This window comes from Lampris incognitus, chromosome 6, assembly GCF_029633865.1.
Source record: "Lampris incognitus isolate fLamInc1 chromosome 6, fLamInc1.hap2, whole genome shotgun sequence".
NCBI lineage: Eukaryota > Metazoa > Chordata > Actinopteri > Lampriformes > Lampridae > Lampris > Lampris incognitus.
In genome coordinates, this window is record NC_079216.1 from 28,979,056 (window position 1) to 29,006,630 (window position 27,575).

Consider the following 27,575-nt stretch of genomic DNA (forward strand, 5'->3'; position numbering starts at 1 on the left):
GTCAGTTGTTGTTCATGTGTGCATGCAAATCATTTCAGGATACACGTATGGTCACACCCATATTGCATTGCTCTCTCTCTCTCTCTCTCTCTCTCTCTCTCTCTCTCTCTCTCTCTCTCTCTCTCTCTCTCTCTCTCTCTCTCTCTCTCGCTCTCTCTCTCACACACACACACACACACACAAACACACTCAATGCATCCAGATGGCGTGCACCTAGCAGTGCCAGTGAAGCTGCAGTGTCACTGATGTTAAAGTACATACATCACCTGTAACTGAAACAATACCAAAGAACCTTCCAAAGCTTCTCAGTATAGAAATACAAAGATTAACAGCAGAGGAAGAAAGATGGGGAAAGAGAAAGGCTGGAGTGTGAATGGAGAGAAGAAAGTGACAGAATGAGAAAGACAGGGGCGAGTGAGAGAGAATGTGTGTGTTTGTGTGCGTGCATGTGCACGCGCCCACGCGGAGTGTGTGTGTGTAAACTTGAGTGGGGCTATGAACGGTAAAGTCCAAGGGTGTGGAAGTTGACGATGTTGTTGTCAAGGACACCTTTAATTACAGCAGCAGGGGGTATGATGTGTCAATATGTGTCTGTTTGTAAGACAGTAGTAGCTGATTAATGAAGCTCACCTGTTGAGGGCATGAATAATTGACAGATCCATCCACCAGTGATAAAAGGTGAGAGTTGTATGTGAAGCAATGTAAACACAGGCACACTAAGGATGGATGGTCCTGTGAAAACTGAAGGTCTTAAACTTGCTTCACTTCGAGGCATTATGAAGGGAGGCCGAGTAATGTTTACAGTAGTAAATGACCGAGCTTCATCAGACCAGGTAAAATGAACATTTATGAAATGGGATTTGTTTAAACTTTATTCGTTGTTAATTTATTAAGCCCTCATGCGCAGCTTCATTGGAATAGATAAAGGCCATGACACAACAGTGGGGTGAGTCAAGAAGAACACTCCTATTAATTTCAATAGAAAACATCTGTATCAGGCGTCCGGGTGGCGTGGCACTCTATTCCATTGCCCACCAACACGGGGATCGCCAGTTCGAATCCCCGTGTTACCTCCGGCTTGGTTGGGCGTCCCTACAGACACAACTGAACATGACTGCTGATGGGAAGCTGCGCGTGGGTATGTGTCCTGGTTGTGGCACTAGCGCCTCCTCTGGCACCTGTTCGGGGAGGAGGGGAAACTGGGGGGAATAGCGTGATCCTCTCATGCACTACATCCCCTGGCCAAACTCCTCACTGTCAGGTGAAAAGAAGCAGCTGGCGACTCCACATGTATATCGGAGGAGGCATGTGCTAGTCTGCAGCCCTCCCCGGATCAGCAGTAGGGGTGGAGTAGCGACCGGGATGTGATATTGATATTGACATTGATGGCTCGGAAGAGTGGGATAATTGGCCAAGTGCAATTGGGGACAAAAAGGGGGGAAAATCCAAAACTAACTAAATAAATAAAACCTCTTTATCAGCGGCGTCAAACCTCATGTCTCCGCACGTGTCTGCATAGTTGATTAGCCGAGGATCGTCAGGACACTGTTTTCTTCCCAGGCATCAACACTCCTGCAGACTCATACTCTCTATTGGAAAAAGGTTTTGCAGAGCAGTGCTTAATACAGCACCGGTCACAGCGGTGTGGGCTACAGGTCGTGCCTGACTCAAGTCATTCAACCAGTTTTCATCATAATGCATTTGTATGCTTATGGTGGCATTTGCTTGCTGGTATTTTGAAGGGATTTTTTTTTCATTGTGTCAGAATCAGAATCATGTTTATTGGCCATGTGGGTTTGTACAAACATGTTATTTGACTCTGGTTTTGTAGCTCTCTCAGTGTACTTAACAGAATAACAACACTACAACACAACAATCCTCAGCTATATACACAAGGATTGACTATGTACAGGTGAAATAAGAGGTGATAAGGTGCAGTGGTGCAGAGAATATATCGGAGATGCTAAAATAGATGTTAGCTGGTTACTTACATACAGGCCTGAGGTAGATGGACATGACAGAGTACCAGTATACGTACAATGTACAGTACAGTATACACACCATGTACAGTACAGTATATACACCATGCACAGTACAGTATATACAAAATGGATGGATTTATTTGACAGTGTTAAGTGTTCATTTGAATGACAGCCCACGGAAAGAAACTGTTTTATATCTGGTTGTTTTGAGGTACAGTGCTCTGTAGCGCCTACCAGAGGGGAGGAGTTGGAACAGGTTGTGACCAGCATGTGATGGGTCTGCAGTGATGTTGTCCTGACTCTGGAGGTGTATAAGCCCTGAATGGAGGGCAGGTTGGCACCAGTGATTTGCTCTGCAGCCCTGTCCGTTGCAATCTGTCCCTGTCCTGTTTGGTGGCCGAACCAAGCCAGTCAGTGATGGATGTGCAGAGGACAGACTGAGCTATTGCAGTGTAGAACTGAATCAGCAGTACCTGAGGCAGGTTGAACGGCCTGAGCTGGCTATGTATCCTAGTCAAAGGTTTTTTTAGGAGCATGTTGTTATATTAATGCTTGCCGTCCTGTGGAGTGTCAGAGCTCCTTATTAACTGCCAGCAATAGACACAAACAAAAGCTTCAGTGATCCCCAATAGCCATTTGTAGTAAACTAAACAATTAAAAAATATTAGCATTGGTGGGGTGTCCGGGTAGTGTAGCAGTCTGTTCAATTGCCTACCAACATGGGGATTGGTGCTTCGAATCCTCGTGTTACCTTTGGTTTGGTCAGGCGAACCTACAGACACAATTGGCCGTGTCTGCGGTGGGAAGCCAGACGTGGATATGTGTCTCGGTCGCTGCAGTAGCATCTCCTGGTCTGTCGGGGTGCCTGTTCGGGGGGAGGGGAAACTGGAGGGGAATAGTGTAATCCTCCCACATGTTACGTCCCCCTGGTGAAACTCCTCACTGTCAGGTGAAAAGAAGCGGCTGACGGCTCCACATGTATCGGGGGAGGCATGTGTAGTCCGCAGTCCTTCCCGGATTGGCAGAGGGGGTGGAGCAGAGACTGGGATGGCTTGGAAGAGTGGGGTAATTGGCCGGGGAGAAAGGGGGGGGTAGCATTGGTAACTGTCCTCTAACTCCCATTAGGCAGCAGTTATCAGTGACTGCCCTCGGGATGAGTTGCAGGGTGTAGGTGGTACTGGTGGTTCTGGCTGAGTCCATCTGTAGGCGTGCATGTCTGCACACCATCCCCTCGCTCAGCGAGGATGTCACCCAATAGCATCTTGCTTGGCAACACGTCAAGAGTCTTTCACTGAACCAGTCAATGTGATTTGTTATTTCTTTGCCAGTGCTGGAAGCATGTTGAATTGAACTGAGATGACAAGATTAATTGGAGCTTCACACATTCAGCGTCAAACATTGTGTGTTGATCACAGAATGAAAAAAAGAGAGAGAAGAAAACAAGAGGCATGCAGACTCAGAGAGAGAGAGAGAGAGAGAGAGAGAGAGAGAGAGAGAGAGAGGGAGAGAGAGAGAGAGAGAGAGAGAGAGAGAGAGAGAGAGAGAGAGAGAGAGAGAGAGAGAGAGAGAGAGAGAGAGAGAGAGAGAGAGAGAGAGAGAGAGAGAGAGAGAGCATGCTGTTTGAGTAGTGATCTAATTCTAGTATAATTAGATAACTGTTGTAATGATTCCTGGTGTGTTGCAAATAACAAAACCATTCCAGCTGAACGCTTCAGCGGCCATACAAGCTCTGCTGCTAATTACAAATGAACAGCGCGAGATGGGGCGCTCGTTACATTAAAAGTTTGTGTTTAAAACACTGCCAGGATGGCAGTAATGAGACAGCGGCGCACAGTGGAAGGTTGGAAATCGTTTTCTAATAGAAAGTACTAAACCGGTAGAAGACCAAAGTAAGCATTGGAGAATTTAAGTGTCCTAGTGGCGTAATCCAGCACGAGGGGACGTCTTATTGTCTTCCTCCTTCCTCTTTTCAATCACCCACTCAACCGACAGTAGCTCGTTGTCTCTTTCCCACCGCACTCCCTGTGTCTGTCACTCCTTTTCTCTTATCTCCATTCATTTTTCTTCTCCTTCTTTTTAGATTGACTAAATGAATTATGATGTATTTCGAACATGTAAATAAGCAGGATATCACATACAAATAAGACATTGCCAATAATCTGAAGTGATCAACAAATCCGCACATCAAACTTAGCAAACGGGGCGTCCAGGTAGCATAGTGGTCTATTCCGTTGCCTACCAACACGGGGATCACCGGTTCGAATCCCTGTGTTACCTCCGGCTTGGTCGGGCATCCCTACAGACACAATTGGCCGTGTCTGCGGGTGGGAAGCCGGAGGTGGGTATGTGTCCTGATCGTTGCACTAGCGCCTCCTCTGGTCGATCTGGGCGCCTGTTCGGGGGGGGAATAGCGTGATCCTCCCATGCGCTACGTCCCCCTGGTGAAACTCCTCACTGTCAGGTGAAAAGAAGCGGCTGCTGACTCCACAAGTATCGGAGGAGGCTCTCGCGACTGGGACAGCTCGGAAGAGTGGGGTAATTGGCCGGATACAATTGGGGAGATAAGGGGAACGAACCCCCCCCCCCCAAAAAAACCAAAAACAAACAAACAAAAAAACCTCAGGGCACAAGTCTCTGCATGCATCAGATTATGTGTTACATGTTGGAGAAGGAGTAGGAGGAGGTATCCACTTATTTTGTCCTACCTCTTCTCACCTCCTCCTAAGGTAATTCAGCTGCTATATATGACAAACTCAGCTCCTACTGTACTGTATAGTTCAAATTCAATGCAAATTGTGCTGCATAATACAAACTCAACTATTGGGAACAAGAGAAAAAAAGGGGGGAACACAAAGAAAGGAAAAGAAAAACACATCTTGATGTCATGTATCTAGAATAACCAGATCTCGATGCTACGTACAACCCCAATATCCACCCGGTGTCGCACAAGGGACAAAATTGATAAGAAATGTTTAGAAATAAATAAAACTATGCTTATTTATTATTCGAAATATTATATATTCGGCATAGATTTCTTGATTACGCCATTTGTCCACCTCTCCCTCCTTTTCTCTCTCCCCCTCCTTGCTCCTTCCCTCTCCTCCCCATACTCCTCTCTGCAGGCAAAGCGGCGCGGCAATGAGCTGGGGTTGATGGGTGGGTTTATGTGTTGGCAGGTTGACTGGTGAAGGGGGGGGGGCATAGGGACCCTGACAACAGCAATTCACACACACACACACACACACACACACACACTCGGAGCCCAGGGAAAGTGTGTGCAGAGAGCAGCTGTAAGGCCAGTGGACTGTTACTGTAGTTCTTTGTTCAACCCTGGCTTGGTTCCACCATGCTCTCTCTCTCTCTCTCTCTCTCTCTCTCTCTCTCTCTCTCTCTCTCTCTCTCTCTCTCTCTCTCTCTCTCTCTCTCTCTCTCTCTCTCTCTCTCTCTCTCTCTCTCTCTCTCTCTCCTCCTCTTATTATCTCTTGCTCTTACACGCACACACTTTTTTTGTCTCCGCGGTTCTCCGCCATTCTTCCTGGTGTTGTTTCTCACTCTGACTGCATGTCTTTCTTTTTACCTTTGTAGCCCGCATATTGACAACTCCTTCAACATCTCCATATTGTTCCCTCTCTTTTTTGCCCTCATTCTTTTTTTCCCTTCTCTTTCTGAACCTCCGTCATTTTTTACCCTTTCTTTGACCGTGTTAAGCTTTTGAGAAAGTGTGAGCAGCACTCTTCAATGATTCTGATCAACAGGATGGAGGGAGGAAGATGATCAACAGGAGGGATGGAGGAAGATGATCAACAGGAGAGAGGGAGGAAGATGATCAACAGGAGAGAGGGAGGAAAATGGTCAACAGGAGGGAGGGAGGAATATGATCAGCAGGAGGGAGGGAGGAAGATGATCAACTGGAGGGAGGAAGATGATCAGCTGGAGGGAGGGAGGAAGATGATCAACTGGAGGGAGGGAGGAAGATGGATTGAGTGAAAGAGGCAGAAAAGTGTGTTTTCTTATGCAATCACCCTTTGATAGAGAAGCGAGGGGTGCTGTTTGTCACTGACGTGGCTGCCTCGCATGCTTTGTGTGTGTGTGTTCGTGTGTGTGGCCTTTTTTGTATTTTTTCTGTGTCTGTGACATCCAAATGTGCCAATCACAGCGCCTTGATGATTTTGTGTGGGTCTTTGTCCGTGTGTGTGTGTGTGTTAGAGAGAGAGAGAGAGAGAGAGAGAGAGAGAGAGAGAATTTGAATTTTAAACCAAGTCTTTATTTAACAGAAAAATTTAGACAAAAAGCAGACTTGAAATCCCTCCGAACATAAACAATACTTGTCGAGGTATAAACAATCAATAAGCATTTTTTACAAGCCCAAAAGAACAATCATTCACCGACAACTCAAAAAATAAAAAACAGGTAAGACCTCTTTTATCCAAGTTCTTTAGAAAAGACCAGCTCATCTTTTATGGTGGAACACAGCAGCCCTTTATAACACCACAAGGTTGTGAATGTGACCAGGTCTTTCATTGCCTTGTAGTAATTGAAGTCTACTTTTATCCTGGCCTTGACCATCCTGCAGAACAACAGTTCAACATGACATTCTATACATTCTTTAATTCTCTTTTTACGGCTCACATAGATAGCCATCTTTGCCTGCCCTGAAATAAAATTTAAGAGTTGACATTTAAATTTTACACGTTGACTATATTTGAAACCAAAAATGAAATTCTGTTTGCAGAAACTTTCCCCAGATGATCTAAATAAGCGGTCTAGTAGCAGGAACAGGGGTGTAAGCCTCACACATTCTGAAAAGCAATGAAACACTGTTTCTCTCTGGGCACAATAGGGACAGTTGTCATTCACATTAGGGTCTAGCACAGAAACAAAAGCATTGGCCGCCACTATGCCATGCAAGACCCTCCACTGCAGATCACCAGCTTTCTTAATTAACGGTGGTTTGTATAAGCCCCTCCAGACTGGCTTCACATTCTCCCCCAATCCCAGCTGGGCCCTCCAGGGTGTATCAGTCCGACCACTCAGTTTATCTTTATTCAAGACCTTTACAAGCATATTATACATGGTCTTACCTTTAAGTACATTCAGCCTTTCATTAAGAGCATTTCCCAAATCCAAAAGTGGCCCCATACAATTTTTCAGATCAGGAACAACCTTTAAAACAGGAAATGGATCCTCAAAATTGGGATGAGTAGAACCACTGCAGTACGATGTCAAAAGCCCCCGTTCTACTGCTGTGAGCTGACCGTTCCACTTAAGTAGTACCCGACTAAGGAGGCGCGTAGATTTCACTCCCAGGTGAGATGCTAGAGTGGCAGCGTTGTCAAGATTGGGCCCAGCCAGCTCCACCACCTGACCCAATGTGACGACCTTTGCCTGGCAGAACAGCTTTGATACCGTGGGTCCAAAGTCGCAGAACGTGTCCATACGCCCGCCATACACCACCGGCTCTTTTAGAAGCCAGCTCAGAGAGTCAGAACAGCCCGTTCTCTCCTTCTTAAACATATTCCACACTCTCATGAGCCCACGATAAAATCCAGGCAATCCGTTGAGGTCTGAGTTCTTAATAGCCATTAGGAACAAGGGCAGGTCTATTCCGAGTCCACAACACCGTCGAAGTATTGCACAGGCTGCTGGTCGCCACACTAGATCTCTAGGCCCAGTGAGCAATCTTTGAATGAACTGGAGGCGGAAGGCTGCACCCCTGCTGGCCAGATGGACTAGCCCTTGACCCCCCTCATCTTTAGGAAGGTACAGCACACTCTGAGGAATCCAGTGCAAGTTGTCCCAGAAAAAGTTCACCAGCACAGCCTGAATCTTGGCCAGGAGGTTGGTTGGAGGATCAACGCATGTTAATCGATGCCATAGCGTTGATGACACCAGGTTGTTGATTACTAACATGCGCCCCCTATACGACAGTTGTGGTAGAATCCATTTCCACTTCCTAAGACGCCCCTCAACTTTTTCCAAGACATTCTCCCAATTCTTATTTGAGAAGGTGTCATTCCCCACAAACACTCCCAGATATTTCATCCCTCCCCTTTTCCATGTCAATCCCCCAGGTAACATGAGTTTACTGTTCAGTCCCTCTCCTACCATCAGTGCCTCACTTTTTCCCCAGTTTACCCTAGCCGATGATATCTGACCAAACTTGATAACATTTTTTACTAAGACATCAATATCTCTTTGGTCCTTTACAAAAACAGCTACATCATCGGCATAGGCAGAGAGCTTAAAAGTTGTGCCGCAACCAGCAAAAGCAACTCCAGACAACTCACACCTCAATTTATGCAACAGGGGCTCAATGGCCAGGGAGTACAACATTCCAGACAAAGAACATGCCTGCCTGATTCCCCTTTGAACCTTAAAAGGAGCGCTCAAACCACCGTTAATTTTAAGTACACTCTCAATGTCACTGTACAAAACCTTGATCGTAGCTATAAAACCTGGGCTGAGACCGAAAGCTTTCATGGTTTGCCACAAGTGCTGGTGTTCAACCCGGTCAAAAGCCTTTTCCTGATCTATGGAAATAAGACCAGTTTCAACTCCCAATGAACTAGAGATGTCCAAAACGTCCCTAATTAATGCAATGTTGTCAGTGATCAGCCTACCGGGCACACAGTAAGTCTGGTCAACATGGATGACCTCCTTCATCACCTTTCTCAGTCTGTTTGCTAGCACCTTAGAAAAGATCTTGTAATCGGTGCAGAGCAAGGACACTGGCCGCCAGTTCTTAATGTCCTGCAGATCCCCTTTCTTCGGCAAGAGAGTAATGACGGCCCTCCTGCAACTCTGAGGCAATCGCCCCTCAGTTGCACTATTCCTCAGTACAGTCAACAAATCCCCTCCGAGCACCGACCAAAAAGACTTATAGAAGTCAACAGGTAACCCGTCTATACCAGGTGCCTTGCCACTTTCCAGACTTTGCAGGGCGTCATGGAGTTCTTCAGGGGACAGTTGAGCCTCGAGGTCTGTATTGAGCGCTACCTCAACCCTTTTTAGCCCATGATAGAATGACTCAGCCCCCAGCACATCCTGCCTGAGTTCGCTCTTATAGAGGTCACTGTAGAACCCTGCTGCGTATTTCAGAATTCCAGAAAAATCTGACAGCTGCAGACCAGTGTTAGTACGCAGAGAGTGAATGGTTTTTCTCTGCCCATTCTTGCGCTCTAGACTAAAGAAAAAGTGAGAAGGAGCATCCATATGTGTGGCGTTCAGAAAGCGCGAGCGGACCAGTGCCCCCTGTGCTGTAATACCCAGCAGGCTAGCCAAAGCAGACTTTCTGGATTTGAGAGCTTCTACATGGCCTCTGTCTCCTGTGGAATCTGCCAAATTCTGTAGTTCCACCATTTCATCCTCTAGATCTCTCATAGATCTGGCTATGTCTCTGGTGACATTGCGAGTGTACTGCTGGCAAAACTGCTTTATCTGACACTTGCCAATGTCCCACCATTGCTGCATAGAAATAAATTCAGACCTTCGGCTCCTATATTGGCCCCAGAAAAACTTAAAAGCATCTCTAAAGTTGTTATCATTTAGGAGGCCTGTGTTAAAATGCCAGAAAGCACTATTTGTTTTAACACTTCGTATGAAAACCGAGCACTGTACAAGAGAGTGGTCAGAGAAACAAACTGGAAGCATGTTACATTGTTTAAACACATTAAAATGATGTTTAAAACAATAAAACCGATCAAGCCGTGCCATGGATAGTGCGTTATCCTTTAGATGTGTCCATGTATACTGCCTCTGGGTCCCATAAAAAGCTCTGCAAACATCTGTCAGTTCACACGAATTAACCAAGCGTGTGAGCCGACTAAGAGATGCAGGATGTGGTTCCTGATGGTTCCTGTCCAACTTGCAATTCTCTGTACAGTTAAAGTCCCGTCCCAGAAATAAATACTCCTCACTGTCACATTTACTAATAACATCAGATAACACATCCAGAAAAACTACCCTTTCAGGGCCAAGGGTTGGACCATAAACATTTATAAAAACCAGTGTTGCGTTTTCATACTGTGCCCTTACTTTCAGTAGCCGGCCTTCGACTACTTCCTCTACCTCAAGGGAGCATGGCAAAAAATCTCTTGAGAAAAGAATCCCGACCCCACCACTAATATTGGATTTATGACTAAGAATCAATTTTCCAGTCCAATCCCTCTTCCATTCAGTTTCATTATCTGCTGTGCTATGTGTTTCTTGCACAAGCAAGACATCTATTTTCTTCAGCTCAACCAGTTTAAACACAGCAGCTCTTTTCATGTCATCCCTTGCTCCATTCAGATTTAAAGTGCCTAATTGTATATTACACATGAGGAGAGTGGGGCTGAACTGTGCCAGAAACAAGCGTACACTGACCAAAAAGATAACAATACCCAAACGTGGCTTAATCATCATCATGAAGTTGCAGTTTTACCTTCTGTACAAGTTTTTTCAGTCTGAAGACTTCCTGCTCAGTGAATGTGTTCACCTCCAAGTCCCCTGTGTTTTTCATAAAGCATTTAACTGATTCAATAAAAAGCTGCAAGTCTGGAAAATAATTTTCCACCTTGACCGCCCTCAAACCCTTGGTAACCTGCAAAAACTTCCTGATCTTCAGAAAGGCATAGCTGCCTTCTGTGTCCACCTGTGTACGAGGAGAGGAACCTAACTCACACTCACTTTCGTCTGTGTTCTCATCAGACAAAGAGGAGGATGGCTTTTTATCTTTTGAAGGCCTCTTCACTTTTAAATTTTCCTGTCTACCTTCAGTCGGCTTCCTTTTAATTGACTTTTTTGATTTTATTTCATCGTCCAACATAATCTCTGCCTCTTCTTCGAGTACAGACTCTGCCACTCTAACAGCAGTCTGCTGTATTTGCATCCTCAGACCACCACTCGTATCTGGCCCAGCCAATTTGCTATGATCTCTGGTCTCGCTGTTTTCCTCTTCCGTTACATTCCGTTCAACCTCCCCTACCTGCTCATCCTGGCCATCAGCTGTGACCTGCCCAAGTTCTGTCACCTTCTCAGTGTGCTCAACGGTTTTAATATGCTCAGCCTGTACACCTCCTTCCCCTGCCTGCTCAGTCCGTCCATATTCCTCACGTTCCCCAGCCTCGGTCTTTTTCTCTGTCACCACCTGGTCTGTTTCTCCCACCCCTCGCTCCCCAGCCTTCTGTCTGCCCTGTGCCGACTCGGCCGCGCCGTCTCCAGCCGGAGATGCGCCGCTGGCGGCGGCATCGGTGGACGAAGGCGGCCCTTGAGGCTCAGATCTACCCTCACTCCTTTCGGGACAAGACCTTACTAAATGCCCCTCTGACCCACAGCCAAAACATTTCATCATACCAGAAGTAACAAATACAATATAATCAAAGTCATCAATCCTGAATTTCAGCTTCAGATCCAAATCCTCTGCATTATTTTTCAAAATCATGAAACCTTGCCTCCTATGGGACACAACGTGTTTCAAGTGAGGAGACTGGCAACCGGAGGAGACCATTTTTATGGGGGACACTAGTTGTCCGTATCTTGCAAGCTCCTTCTCAAAAGCTGCATTTCTCATGAATGGGGGAGCATTGGAAATGGTGATTCTCTTGGCTGGGTTAACCAGCGGCAGAACGGGAGTCAACATGTCCCTAATCACCACACCACTTTCCACCACCTGGTTGACCTTATCAATACTGTCAATAAACATAACTACTGCACCGTTCATTCTGGACGCCGATTTGATGCTTCCATAGCCCACATGCTCACCTACCGCGAGGCAGCACTCCTCCACCGAGCATTTGACCACCGGAGCCACTTTTATCGCGTGCCGGCGTGTCAACTTTTCGAACGCCGTTCCTCCACCTCCCACAGCGGCCATATTGCCCCGCCGGGCCGGTGGCAGCGTTACCGAAAATAAAACTCCGCTTAAACCGAAACAACACGCTGCTGCTCCGTACACTCACTCGCACTTCCGCTCAGAGAGAGAGAGAGAGAGAGAGAGAGAGAGAGAGAGAGAGAGAGAGAGAGAGAGAGAGAGAGAGAGAGAGAGAGAGAGAGAGAGAGAGAGAGAGAGAGAGAGAATGGGTAGGTAGGGGCAGAGGGAGATAATAAGAGAGAGAGGAAGTGTTCTGGCATGTGCATATGTGTTTGTGTCATGCCAGCTTTTGAATTGGGATAAAAGAGAGCATCTTCAGTCTCCACGGTAATCTGGCTAATTAGCGTAGCCTAAGTGCTTTACCCATGGTCATCACACACTGTCAAATACACCACCACGTGCATCGCGCGTCTGTGTTTTAATTTTTAAAGACCATGAAAGCTTACCTCCAACCAGCTCAGCAGCATGTAGGCTTTGTGTGCATATGTGTGTGTGTGTGTGAGTGACTTCGTGAGTGTGTGTGTGTGCATATATGTGTGTTTGTGAGTTCGTGTGTGTGTGTGAGACAGAGTCAAGCACCGCAAGAAATGGAGAGAGTTTTACATTTGTTTGGTTTCGCTATCACTCAGAACAGGTGAGAACAGAAAGTGTGGACGTGTTGCAATGCCGCTGCTGTAATGCTGTATTATTCTTACTGTCTTGTCTTTCCTCTTTAAGTGGCGATAGTAAGAGCAGTGTGAGGCGATAGTAAGAGCAGTTGTGAGACGATAGTAAGAGCAGTTGTGAGGCGATAGTAAGAGCAGTTGTGAGGCGATAGTAAGAGCAGTTGTGAGGGGATAGTAAGAGCAGTTGTGAGGGGATAGTAAGAGCAGTTGTGAGGCGATAGTAAGAGCAGTGTGAGGCGATAGTAAGAGCAGTTGTGAGGCGATAGTAAGAGCAGTTGTGAGGCGATAGTAAGAGCAGTTGTGAGGCGATAGTAAGAGCAGTTGTGAGACGATAGTAAGAGCAGTTGTGAGGCGATAGTAACAGCAGTTGTGAGGCGATAGTAAGAGCAGTTGTGAGACGACATTAAACTTGACACTGATAATACAGAAGATGGACAAGACAGTGTAAGAAGGAATGTGAGGAATAAAAAGTAATGTGTGCCACTTTAACAGTGGTAGAGCTTTTAAATGTGGCTCCTGGGGCGTCTGGGTGGTGTGGTGGTCTATTCCATTGCCTACCAATGCGGGGATTGCCGATTCGAATCCCCGTGTTACCTCCGGCTTGGTCGGGTGTCCCTACGGACACAATTGGCCGTATCTGCGAGTGGGAAGCTGGATGTGGGTACGTGTCCTGATCGCTGCACTAGCGCCTCCTCTGGTCGGTCGGGGCACCTGTTCAGGAAGGAGGGGGAACTGGGGGGGAATAGTGTGATCCTCCCATGTGGTACGTCCCCCTGGTGCAACTCCTCACTGTCAGGTGTAACGAAGCGGCTGGCGACTCCACGTGTATTGGAGGAGACATGTGGTAGTCTGCAGCCCTCCCCGGATCGGCAGAGGGGGTGGAGCAGCAACCTGGATGGTTCAGAGGAGTGAGTAATTGGACTGGTACAACTGACAATTGGGGAGAAAAAGGGGGGGGGGGGTTTAAATACAGTCAAAGAAGTTAGACTGTTGTAATTTTCTTACTGTTTTTGTGTACCAGTGTCCCAAATTGTTGCTCACCTGTGTATGCAAGTGCTCTTTTTTATGTTTATGTGTGTGTGTGTGTGTGTGTGTGTGTGCAGGTGCATGCGTGTGTACCTGTCTACCCTGGGTGTTAGGTTGCGTGCTGCTTGCGGAGCCCTAATGGAGTGTGTAGCGCACATTTATGCGCTCCCAGGCCGCTGTTTATCGCTTAGCGAGCCGGAACTAATTCACTAATTGAGTTTTAAGGTGGGGAAGGAACGACACAGAGAGAGGGATGTAGGGAAGGGCTGATGCTGGGAATCCTGCGAGGGGCCTCTGCAATGCTGTCCTGTGCTCATCGGATGGGGAGAGAGGGAAAAGACAGATGAACAAAGAGGAAGGGATTTTTTTTTTTTGCACTTGTTGCGAGTCATGTTCTGTTAAAAATTACTCCGGGGTGTGGATCCTGTCTCTGTCTGAGAAACAAACACACGTGCCCACACACACACACAAACACACACACACACACACACACACACACACACACAGTAGAAAAGTTTCCTTGTGCTCACTCGTTCTGCCTTTTCACACACAGTAAACACAAATGCATGCACGCAGATGCCCGCGAGCACACACATACACACAATCATTATTTAAATGGAACTTTGCATGTAAATAATATGAGAGTTTGCAGTATTATTTGATTGGTTGTGTTTTTGTATGTTAGTAATATGTGCACAAAGACACCAGGCGTGAAAGGAGATATTTCATGCTATGGCACTGAGCACTGAGAATCCTTTATGTGCCACTTGGCACCCTTTTGGGATGTGTGTGTGTGTGTGTGTGTGTGTGTGTGTGTGTGTGTGTGTGTGTGTGTGTGTGTGTGTGTGTGTGTGTGTGTGTGTGTGTGTGTGCGTGTGTGCATGTGTGTGTGTGTTGGGGAGCTGAAAGGCAGCTGCAAAGACCTGCTGGTAGATTAAAGAAGCCTGGTGTCTAGCAAGCCTGTCTACCACATGACTTTAACAGCAATCCTTCCAAAAGGGGGGCAGGTGACAAAATGTGTGAAGGAAGAGAGCGGGAGGGGGAAAGTTGGAGCTGAAAAGAGGACAGGCAAGGCAGGAAAATGTCAAGGAGCAGTGTCATCGCAAGAAGTAAAACACAGAATATGATTCATTTTCAAATCACCCCTTACACCTGTAATACTCAACCATGTGTCATGGAGAGAGACAAGTGTATGCTGGTTTCCTTCCCAACCCAGCACTACACCAGCTGATTTCAGTAATTACTCCTCCCCTGCCTAGTTGAAAGTGTGTTAATCAGTGAAATCGATTGGTGTTGTGTTGGGCAGAAAGAACATGCACATGGCTCTCCATACCCCTATACAATCCAACTCTATTTTGTGCGTTCAGGTGAAGCCATCGCCATATTAAAGGACATCCTAGACCATTAAGCAGGGTGAGGAAGTGGCCTATAAAGCTCTCCATCAACAGGGCATCCGTGCGGCATAGCAGTCTATTCCATTGCCTACCAACACGGGGATCACCGATTCGAATCCCCGTTTTACCTCCAGCCTGGTCGGGTGTCCCTACAGACACAATTGGCCATGTCTGCGAGTGGGAAGCTGGATGTGGGTATGTGTCCTGGTCGCTGCACTAGCGTCTCCTCTGGTCGATCAGGGCATCTGTTCAGGGGGGAAGGAAACCTGGGGGGAATAGCGTGATGCTCTCATGCGCTACGTCCCCCTGGCGAAACTCCTCACTTTCAGGTGAAAAGAAGCAGCTGGCGACTCCACATGTATCAGAGGAGGCATGTGGTAGTCTGCAGGCCTCCCCGGATCGGCAGAGGGGGTGGAGCAGCAACCGGGACGTCTCGGAAGAATGGGGTAATTGGCTGGCTACAATTGGGCAGAAAACAGGGAAAAAAAACAACAACAACCCCATTAGTAAGTCTACATCAGTGCCGACTTGCGAAATGTGACTACCATAGATTTGAAACACTAAATGCGACATTACATCATAAATGTTGAGTTAAGCGTCGGCCATGTTACCTGGGTATTGTTTACCGGTTGTTTACTAATAGTGCGTTCATGAGCAACTGGGAAGTGGGAAAGTTCCAACCTGCGAGTGGGAGAATACACATGATCTCCCACTCAGAGGTCACAACTTTGCCACTTCCCAGTTGCTCATGAGCGCACTGGAAGGGCAGTGATTAAGGGTTTCCCCTGTGCAGTGACAAATTATAAAACTTTACTGAGCGAAGAGACCAGCGAGGCTGGCATCACGTTCCACATGTTAGTATGGAGGACAGAGTCCTCTTTAACACATTTGTCATTTCCAAACACAAAATGTTAGTGTAGAATGACTCGTGTTAGCGTCTAGGCTTAACATTTAATAATCATTGCAGGGGAACTCAGGTACAGTGTACAGGCATGCAGCTGTGTGTATAATGCTGCCACTAGGCTACATGATCACGTGACTACTCTGTAAGTACGGACTGCAGGTCAGTACAAACATAATGCTACAAGGTTATCTACATCCTCCTTCTTTAGTTCAGAGCTGTAATTATGTTTTCAAAATGTTCACTGTGTTTCAAAGTAGCTTATACTTAGTAAATCAGTACTGGCTATCTTGTGCTGGTCTTACACGAACTATGCCTGACGTGTAACTCTGCAAAGGAAGTAAATCTGTGTTAATGTAACATTAAACATTTCAACAACATGAGAAACATACTTATGACGGTAGGTAGAATTTACCATTTAACATTTCAACCAACAAGGCAAGTCAGTTCTTGTGTCCATGCACTCTTCATTCAGTGTATTTTGGGTTGGGCTTTGAAATCCTCCCAGATCTTGTGATATAGGGGGATTGAGATTGTCCAGGTGGTTCCACGACTGGTGGTGGCTCTTCAGTGGTCGCTTGAGTGCCATGGTCTGGCTCTCTAGTGAGTACTGATGGAATGCATTCCACTTGAGTGCCATCCTTGTCTTGCTCTCTGGTAAGTACTGATGGAATGTGTTCATTTTGGTCGAGGATATGTTGAGGTTCGGATACTGGCAGAATGTGCCGTTGGTTTCTCCTGTATCCCTTTCCTTACGATTCAACGATGTAAGATCTAGGTTCGTTGCACTTCCTTTTGATCACTCCAATCTTGTCATTTCCCTTTGTAGTGTGAAGACGGACCATTTGTGACGGTTCCAGTGCAGGCAGTGGTCTGCTTGACTTGTCATAGTGCGCTTTCTGTAGTCCCCGATTCTTTGACAGCTGAGCCCGGACCGTTAGAGTGTCCTTTGATGACGGCGCCAACAGCTGCTGGCTGGCAGGTAGGGTGGTGCGTGTTCTCCTAGATAGGAGACGCTGAGCGGGAGAGCCCAGGGTTGTATCTCGTGGCACGTTCCGAATGTTCAGCAGATTCAGAAGTAGATCTGTCCCATCTTTCTTTGAAGTTTCAAGCAGCCTCTTTGCACTTCGAACTGCTCATTCTGCCAGGCCTTGTGGGTATTCAGGACTGCTGCTGGTGTGGTGGAAACCCCAGGTTGTGGCAAACTCATGAAAAGTCTGACTGGAGAAGTGGGTGCCATTGTCTGAAAAGACAGTGTCAGGGACGCCATGGACTGAGAAGTGCCACTTTAGCTTGTTGACCACACTTTGTGAAGAGACGTTTTCAAACCACCCTGAGTATGAGTCGACCAGGACCAGGTAGTGGTGACTGTTCCACTCGAAGATGTCTGTGGCGACGGTGGACCAGGGCAGTTGGGGTGGGTTGCAGTGGCTCTTTCTGTTGATGTCCTTTTAGACTGTTGCACACACTGCAGGCTTGGACCATGTTCTCAACATCCTTTGCCATGGATGGCCAGAATGCAACATCACGTGCTCTGCATTTCGTTGCTTCGGCCCCAGGATGTCCTTTGTGTAGAATGGTCAGGTACTCAGACTGTAGTGTTTGGGGAATGACCACTCTTGTTCCTTTCATTACAATGTCATTGTCGATGGTGAGCTCATCCCGGAATGCAAAGAATGGTCTTACAGCGGCTGCATTACTGCTTGCTCGGTTGGGCCATCCTTGCTTTATAGTGCGGCAGAGAGCTTGCATTGAAGAGTCTGCAGCTGTGTGTTCTCGCAGCTCCTTCAGGCGATTTGATGAAATGGGCTAGACTGCCATCACTTCGAAGCCATTCTGTTCAGTTTGATGCTGTGATGTGCTCTTCCTTGGTGCACGAGACAGCGTGTCGGCCAAGTACAGTACGTGAACTTCCCTTTCTTGTAGACAAGCGTCAAGTTGAACTTGTGCAGCTTCAGCATCATGCGTTGCAGACGCGCTGGTGCGGTGTGGATTGGTTTGTTCAGGATTGTGATGAGGGGCTGATGGTCGGTTTCGACTGTGATTGGCTTGCCGCAGACATAGTCGTAGAAGTTGAAACATGTAAACACCACCGCCAGCAGCTCTGTTTCTATCTGTGCATATCTTGTCTCAGTCTCCGTCAAGGTGCGCGAGGCATATGCTATGGGTTCGCCTCCCTGTAGGCAAGCTGCACCAAGGCCATACTGTGATGCATCACAGGTGAGTGTGACAGGCTTTCTCACGTCGTAGTATTTCAGCACTGGAAGGCTTTATATGTGGGCCTTCAGTCTGTTGAATGCATCTTCGTGTTCCTTCTCCAAACACCAGGCTACGTCATGTTGCAGCAGCTGGCGGAGTGGTGCAGACAGTTCGCTGGAGTTAGGGATGAACTTTCTAAGGTATGTTGTCATTCCTAAGAATCTCTGAAGAGCAGCTTTGTATTCAGGTGGGGGTATCTCAGCAATTGCTTTTATTTTCGCAGGGTCAGCTTTGAGTCCCTGGTCTGTGAAGACGTGTCCCACGTAGCTCACCTGTTTGAGTCTGAACCTGCATTTCATGGGATTCAGTCTGAGCTTCACTTTCCAAGCCCTGTCCAGGACCTTTTTGAGGCTGGCATCATGTTCCTCTACTCCGTTGCCGCCCACTATGATGTCATTGACGATGATCGCACATGGATAGCCTGTGAAGACCTACTCCATCGCTCGCTGGAAGACCTCTGATGCCGAACTGATTCCAAAGGGCATTCAAATATTGTTCGGATGGAGGATTCTGTGTCTAGTTTGATTTGCCAGAATGAACTTTTTGCATCCAGCACCGAAAACACAGTGGCGTCAGACATTTGTGTAGCCACCTCTTCAACCGTGTGCATAGGATGGTGAGGGCGCATCAAAGCTTCATTCAAGTCACATACATCGATGCATATGCAAATGTTGTCAGTGTCCTTCTTGTGTGTGGCAACCATTGCAGAAACCCATTCTGTGGGCTCTGTCATTGGTGTGATTACTCCCAATGTCACCATCCGATCCAGCTCTTTTTTGACTTTGTCCTTCATCGCTATGGGGATGCGCCTTGGTGGCCTCACGACAGGTGTGACATTTGGATCGACTTTCATTGTGTATGTTACTGGTAATGAGCCAATCTCGTCGTTGAACAGGTCAGCATATTCAGAGAATATTTTGTGTGAAAATGTTGAGTCCTCACTGACGTCAACTTGATGTACGTTGTTGTTTATAGTGATTAACTCCATCTTTAGGCAGTGTGGTAGGTCAAGTAGTGGTTGGACATTGTTTTTCACCACATGGAACTGCAGTGTGTGTGTCTGCGTCCTCATCTGACAGTTTAGCAGCGCAGTGCCTTCTGTGTGGATCACGGTTCCGCCGTATGCGACTAGTTTGGCTGTCTGTGTCAATTTTCTCTACCTGTTTCACGAAGTTGTACGTGTCTGAGGAGATGACGTTACACTTGGCCCCAGTGTCTACTTTTAGTTTCAATGGTTTGCCATTCACTGTGACGGAGCAATAGATCTCCTTTTTATTCTTTATGATCTCCAGGTTGATTGTGCTGATTTCTCTAGTGTCTAGTGATAGTCCATCTACATGAAATGAGCCATTGCTGCTGTCTGAGTCCTCTGCTGTGACCAGATGATTGACAGGTTTGTATGCACGGGCTTGTCTAGCGACATGCAGTACCTTTTGAAAGGGTTATATTTGTTGCAGTTGTGGCACTGCTGCCCATATGCCGGACACTCCCTTGGTGGGTGATTTCCACCGCAATCTCTGCAGTTGGTGATCCCTGTTGGTGAAGTTTGTTAACTCTGCGACGTTAATCTGACTCCCTTCTGCTTTTTTCTAAAGGCGTTTGGATATTGGACAGCATCCACGCTGACTGGGGCATGCATTGGAGTGGTCAGAGTTTTGCTGTGTTGCTCAGCTAGTTCACTTATTTGACACATACGAATAGCCTTAGCTAGAGTTAGCGCACTTTCCTTGAGTAGTGCTTTTCTGACACTATCACTGGTAATGCCACACACTTAACGGTCTCTGATCAGCTCCTCCTGGAGAACTCCGAAATTACAGCTTTTAGATTTGATCCTGAGATTACTCACATATGCGTCCACTGTTTCCCCAGGTTCCTGGTTTCTGGTGATGTTTGTCTAAGGGTTGCAAATTTCCCTGAATTTTGTTTTCAAACATTCCGGGTCTTCTCGTGTCTCTGCCCGCCTTATGACGACCCCATCTTCTGCTAGCACGGCTGGTAAATACGTGAATGAGCGTTCACGTTCGATCGCCTCTGCTCCTGCTAAGTTTAGCAGTATGTATGCTTGCGTTTTGGCTGGTTTGTCACTGTGCGCTGCGGCGTTGAATATGTCATATTCCTGCTCAAATATGCGCCAATTCTCTGCTACATTACCATCGAAGGTAAGAGGGTATGGTCGCCGAAATCCGTCTGCCATTGTCGTCCGTCTAGCGAGCTTTTTCTTCTTTCGTCTTTGTGGAGTTCCTTACGTGCAGAGGGAACGGCTACGTTAGTTAGCCAGTGCCGCTAACTAAACTCACTTTGCCGAACAAGTCGACGGATCTAACTATGTACCTTTCGAGTCGGGAAAGTATCAGGTTTCACTTCTGACATCATGTACAATGACTCGCATGGAGGCAGTGTTAGCGTCTAGGCTTAACATTTAATCATTGCAGGGGAACTCACGTACAGTGTACAGGCATGTAGCTGTGTGTACAAGGCTACCACTAGGCTGCATGATCACGTGGCTACTCTGTAAGTACGGAATGCAGGTCAGTACAAACATAACGCTACAAGGTTATCTATAGTTAGTGTACGAGGTAAAATGACCATTGTCTGCCAAGTTTCACACCAGCAGCTCGAATAGTAGGGAGTGGCTCGGGAAAAGCCCAACATATCACATGATCAGTGAGACTTTGGTTGATGTTCTCATTTTAACTAGAGGCGTACCAAGAGGAAGTCTTGAAGAGTAACAGATGAACACAGACGGTCATTTAAGGTGTTGACATACACAGAAACAATATCGAGACTCTCCCCATAAACAGGATATGACAATTCCTCATGCCACGGTAAAGGACGGGGGCTGAATTCAGGCAAAATAACCTGATGTACTAAATCACAAATGGTCACTGTTGATATAAAGTAATGTTAGATTGTCTTAATCCTCATGGCCCATGTGACCAGCAACACCGTTAAAACTAAGCACAATATTTAATCTTTCTCCTTTATTTCTACTGCCTGCTGGAAAAACACAATGTTATAACCCAAATGCTAATGGTAATTTTTGTGAGTGCATGTTATGCATCATTTTCCAGTCAGTGAACACACACACACACACCTGCTTGCTTGCTGGTTGTCCATCGTGCCCGATGATGACCATCTTCTTCTATTTGTGGGTCCTTTGAGGACTCAGATAGCAGAAGATACCTGCGCAGAGATGGTTTTTAAAGTGGCATGGGGGGTGCGCTTCTCCCAACGCCACATGACTTGATTGTAGAGGAGATGGTTCCGATGGCAAGGGGGATCCCTAGACGACCGGCACCTCCACACAACTGCAGGGAGCTGCCGGAAATCCAGTTTTTCGGAAACCGCCTCGAAGCGTGCCCCCACAGCTTGCTTTTCTGTTGGGGTAAGCTCCCTTAGCCTTATGTCTTCCCAGACTCACCCACAAGGCAGCGGGGCAGTGGTTGATAGGTGCCAGGGCGTGTCCACCAGGGTGGGCCTGCACACCATATCTCTGGGGCCCACTGCTGCTCCGAGATCCCCTGCCAAGTTAGCCTGGGGCCGCAAGACCCCAGTTACCATGTGTGGCCACGGGGAGGCCTGGCAGGAGTCTTGGTGAAGGAGAGGCTATGTACTGGCAAGGGAAGGCTTACACGCTAGGACACTTCCCTATTCGCCACAAAGGCTAGCCAGCGGCAGCAAGCTAAGGGCAGGAAGGACACAAGCGGGTTTGGAAGAACACATGCACCTTCCCTCCAACTACACACTGCTGCACTAGACGCATCACAACACCCTGTGTGTATGTACACACACACACACACACACACACACACATATATACACACACACACTCAAAGTGTGCGCGTGCACACATACATGATGGGTTTGTAGTCTAATGGGAAAGAGATTTGCTGAGGAGTAGAGCATTTGCTCAATCCATATGGGCCAGGCTGTTTTGCCCCACACTTTCACCCCACAGCCAGGTTTGTTTAGCAAGAGATTCATTGGATTGAAGACTAAAAATTGGCGAGCATGTGACTGCTACAAGGTTTTACGTATATTTATGAACGATATTTCTGAAGATACTAAGATTTTCATTGGGAGTGACGAAGAAGGACAGGATTAGGAGCGATTATATTAGAGGGACAGCTCAAGTTGGACGGTTTGGAGACAAAGCAAGAGAGGCAAGATTGAGATGGTTTGGACATGTGTGGAGGAGAGATGCTGGATATATTGGGAGAAGGATGCTGAATATGGAGCTGCCAGGGAAGAGGAAAAGCGGAAGGCCAAAGAGGAGGTTTATGGATGTGGTGAGGGAGGACATGCAGGTGGCTGGTGTGACAGAAAAATGCAGAAGTCAGGGAGAAATGGAAACGGATGAGCCACTGTGGCGACCCCTAATGGGAGCAGCTGAAAGTAGTAGTAGTAGTAGATTTGTGTTCATGGTATTGATTTATGTATAAAACTTTTATACACACATACACTACCGTTCAAAAGTTTGGGATCACCCAAACAATTTCGTGTTTTCCATGAAAAGTCACACTTATTCACCACCATATGTTGTGAAATGAATAGAAAATAGAGTCAAGACATTGACAAGGTTAGAAATAATGATTTGTATTTGAAATAAGATTTTTTTTACATCAAACTTTGCTTTCGTCAAAGAATCCTCCATTTGCAGCAATTACAGCATTGCAGACCTTTGGCATTCTAGCTGTTAATTTGTTGAGGTAATCTGGAGAAATTGCACCCCACGCTTCCAGAAGCAGCTCCCACAAGTTGGATTGGTTGGATGGGCACTTCTTTGAGCAGATTGAGTTTCTGGAGCATCACATTTGTGGGGTCAATTAAACGCTCAAAATGGCCAGAAAAAGAGAACTTTCATCTGAAACTCGACAGTCTATTCTTGTTCTTAGAAATGAAGGCTATTCCATGCGAGAAATTGCTAAGAAATTGAAGATTTCCTACACCGGTGTGTACTACTCCCTTCAGAGGACAGCACAAACAGGCTCTAACAGGTACTATTTAATGAAGATGCCAGTTGGGGACCTGTGAGGCGTCTGTTTCTCAAACTAGAGACTCTAATGTACTTATCTTCTTGTTCAGTTGTGCAACGCGGCCTCCCACTTCTTTTTCTACTCTGGTTAGAGCCTGTTTGTGCTGTCCTCTGAAGGGAGTAGTACACACCGGTGTAGGAAATCTTCAATTTCTTAGCAATTTCTCGCATGGAATAGCCTTCATTTCTAAGAACAAGAATAGACTGTCGAGTTTCAGATGAAAGTTCTCTTTTTCTGGCCATTTTGAGCGTTTAATTGACCCCACAAATGTGATGCTCCAGAAACTCAATCTGCTCAAAGAAGTGCCCATCCAACCAATCCAACATGTGGGAGCTGCTTCTGGAAGCGTGGGGTGCAATTTCTCCAGATTACCTCAACAAATTAACAGCTAGAATGCCAAAGGTCTGCAATGCTGTAATTGCTGCAAATGGAGGATTCTTTGACGAAAGCAAAGTTTGATGTAAAAAAAATCTTATTTCAAATACAAATCATTATTTCTAACCTTGTCAATGTCTTGACTCTATTTTCTATTCCTTTCACAACATATGGTGGTGAATAAGTGTGACTTTTCATGGAAAACACAAAATTGTTTGGGTGATCCCAAACTTTTGAACGGTAGTGTATATATATGTGTGTAGCAAATTCTGGGGGCAGTCCGGGAGACTGTCGCCACAGCCGGGACGCGAACACGTGTCTTCCACTCCGCAAGCGACAACGTTAACCAGTTGACTAAAGGGTCCAACCCGTTAGCCAAGGACCAACGTGTCTGCTTATCCATGCACGTTACACTATATATATATATATACACTACCGTTCAAAAGTTTGGGGTCACCCAAACAATTTTGTGTTTTCCATGAAAAGTCACACTTATTCACCACCATATGTTGTGAAATGAATAGAAAATAGAGTCAAGACATTGACAAGGTTAGAAATAATGATTTGTATTTGAAATAAGATTTTTTTTACATCAAACTTTGCTTTCGTCAAAGAATCCTCCATTTGCAGCAATTACAGCATTGCAGACCTTTGGCATTCTAGCTGTTAATTTGTTGAGGTAATCTGGAGAAATTGCACCCCACGCTTCCAGAAGCAGCTCCCACAAGTTGGATTGGTTGGATGGGCACTTCTTGCGTACCATACGGTCAAGCTGCTCCCACAACAGCTCAATGGGGTTCAGATCTGGTGACTGCGCTGGCCACTCCATTACCGATAGAATACCAGCTGCCTGCTTCTGCTCTAAATAGTTCTTGCACAATTTGGAGGTGTGTTTAGGGTCATTGTCCTGTTGTAGGATGAAATTGGCTCCAATCAAGCGCTGTCCACTGGGTATGGCATGGCGTTGCAAAATGGAGTGATAGCCTTCCTTATTCAGAATCCCTTTTACCCTGTACAAATCTCCCACCTTACCAGCACCAAAGCAACCCCAGACCATCACATTACCTCCACCATGCTTAACAGATGGCGTCAGGCATTCTTCCAGCATCTTTTCATTTGTTCTGCGTCTCACAAACGTTCTTCTTTGTGATCCAAACACCTCAAACTTGGATTCATCCGTCCACAACACTTTTTTCCAGTCTTCCTCTGTCCAATGTCTGTGTTCTTTTGCCCATCTTAATCTTTTTCTTTTATTGGTCAGTCTCAGATATGGCTTTTTCTTTGCCACTCTGCCCTGAAGCCCAGAATCCCGCAGCCGCCTCTTCACTGTAGATGTTGACACTGGTGTTTTGCGGGTACTATTTAATGAAGATGCCAGTTGGGGACCTGTGAGGCGTCTGTTTCTCAAACTAGAGACTCTAATGTACTTATCTTCTTGCTCAGTTGTGCAACGCGGCCTCCCACTTCTTTTTCTACTCTGGTTAGAGCCTGTTTGTGCTGTCCTCTGAAGGGAGTAGTACACACCGGTGTAGGAAATCTTCAATTTCTTAGCAATTTCTCGCATGGAATAGCCTTCATTTCTAAGAACAAGAATAGACTGTCGAGTTTCAGATGAAAGTTCTCTTTTTCTGGCCATTTTGAGCGTTTAATTGACCCCACAAATGTGATGCTCCAGAAACTCAATCTGCTCAAAGGAAGGTCAGTTTTGTAGCTTCTGTAACGAGCTAAACTGTTTTCAGATGTGTGAACATGATTGCACAAGGGCTTTCTAATCATCAATTAGCCTTCTGAGCCAATGAGCAAACACATTGTACCATTAGAACACTGGAGTGATAGTTGCTTGAAATGGGCCTCTATACACCTATGTAGATATTGCACCAAAAACCAGACATTTGCAGCTAGAATAGTCATTTACCACATTAGCAATGTATAGAGTGTATTTCTTTAAAGTTAAGACTAGTTTAAAGTTATCTTCATTGAAAAGTACAGTGCTTTTCCTTCAAAAATATGGACATTTCAATGTGACCCCAAACTTTTGAACGGTAGTGTATATATATATATATATATATATATATATATATATATATATATATATAGCGTTTTTTTCCGAAACCGTCAATGGTGTTGAGTGCTCGACTAATGAGGAGCGGAATATATAAACACGGATACAGGAAAAAAGATTTTAATGCGTAGGTACTTATGATGCACAGCAACCAATGGAGGGATAGAAAACATTACAACCAATGGGACTGGGGTTTGTCTTGAAAAGCATTTAGAGGCCAGGGCACTGTTGAAAGGGCGTGCATTAAAAATATAACAAGGTAACAATTGAATTATATATTGGGGTGGTGTTGGGGCACAGTTGGAAGGACAGGTAGTTAAAAAAAACATTTAAAAAAACCCATATTCAAAATAGCTATTTAAAAAAATCCATATTTAAAATAGCATATTTAAAAATAGCATATTTTAAAAAATAGCATATGTAAAAAACATAATAAATGTCATATGTGTATCATCTAATGGGGGGGGGGGATAATAAAGACGTTTTACTTATAGTTACAAAGGAGATATTTTTTTCGGTGTCTACAACTGAAGCTACTTTCTACCCCTCCATTGGTTGCTGTGCATCGTATGTACCTACCCCATTGGCTGTTATAATTTGAATGTTTCCCCATCTGATTGGTCGCTGTCCAACCGACATTAGGGGCGTGACGCTGGGCAATGTAACGGTATGATTCGTTGTGAAAAAAACATTAACACTGCTGTGCATTAAAATCTTTTTTCCTGTACACACACACCGAAGAGAAAACACTAAGGGTGGTCTGACAGGACGCAGAAGTGGGGCAGGCTAAGTTAACTGCTAGCCCATGTAGGCTGGCAGTTCAGATAAGACCGAGGGCGGTCTGACAGGACGGGGAGGCGGGATGGGCAAAGCTAACTGCTACCTCATGCAGACCGGCAGTTCTGACAGTCATCCTGGCGTTCACTCTCTTGGACAGTGACACACACACACACACACACACACACACACACACACACACACACACACACACATATGCTGGATACATTTTTTTTTTTGGTTTAAATTTATTTCTGATTTTTCCCTTTTTCACCCAATTTAGTGGCCAATCGATCTCTATTTTAGTTCAAACACCCACACTCGTACTACATGCGTTCGCCAACTGCATCTCTCCGGCCGGCAGTCTCGCCACTTCCGTGACAAGGCGAATCCAGGCTTTTTCCGACACACAGAGATGCATTCATGTGACGAACACAAGCCGACTCCGCCCCCTCCCGAAGACAGCGTTGCCAATACGCCCATTTCACGCCGCGGCCATCTTGGATTAAAAAAAAAAACAAGTGGTGGGAACTTAGCCACGCCCCCTTCTTACTCAATCGGAAATCAACGCAGCCGGGGCCAGCAGCAGCAAGCATGGTTTGGACTACCAACCTCGAGCACCTACCGTCATTTACCACAATATGAAAACTAAGCTGGAACTTTTCTTTTTCCAGTACTTTCTGCCTCTCCTGTGCCAGTGAGGAGAGAGACACACACACAGGGCTGTATTCAAAGAAGCTGTTTAACCACAATAAAATAACAAATAAGATACATTTCATTGTTATACTGTACGTTCAATATTTATACATTAGATTGTCCCATCTACAATATTTTCATTCTTTGTCCTTTAACTTTAACAAAACTGTTGGTTCATTTTAAACTAAAATATGTTGGGTCAACTGTCATTCTGTTGTAGCAATAAACTGCAACTCGCTACCAACTCAAATCATCAATTGTTTACTAAACTAAGATAGTGATTGCTCATCTCAAGGTGTGGGCTAAAAATGGGACTGTACTGAAATGAAGTTAAATATGTTTCAATCTATCTAAGGTTTGTGTGCACTATTTTCTTTTCAGCTGAATTTAACGAAGGTTTAAAACAGTGGTCCCTGAAAATTTGTTAGGAGAGCAAACACAGTCCACAATTGGTTGACTGTTCCACTTCATGAAAGGGGTATGACTCCATCAAAAATGTGGTACTCCTTTATGCGTCTTATTGACCGTTCGACGTGTATTCTCAAGCCAGCA

General features: G+C 45.9%; 1 protein-coding gene across 4 annotated transcripts in view; it reads left to right on the forward strand.

Moving 5' to 3' along the window:
* znf423 (zinc finger protein 423) overlaps positions 1-27,575 on the forward strand; it is a 291,640-nt gene that overhangs the window by 181,494 nt on the left and 82,571 nt on the right. The window contains exon 19 of one of the 4 annotated variants that reach the window (XM_056282732.1): positions 5,738-5,826. The exons of the other annotated variants lie outside the window; for them this stretch is intronic. Coding sequence (XP_056138707.1) covers positions 5,738-5,808 — 71 coding nt within the window. The 3' untranslated portion in view covers positions 5,809-5,826. Of the gene's footprint in view, positions 1-5,737; positions 5,827-27,575 lie in introns of those variants that run through there. 4 annotated transcript variants of the gene reach the window in all.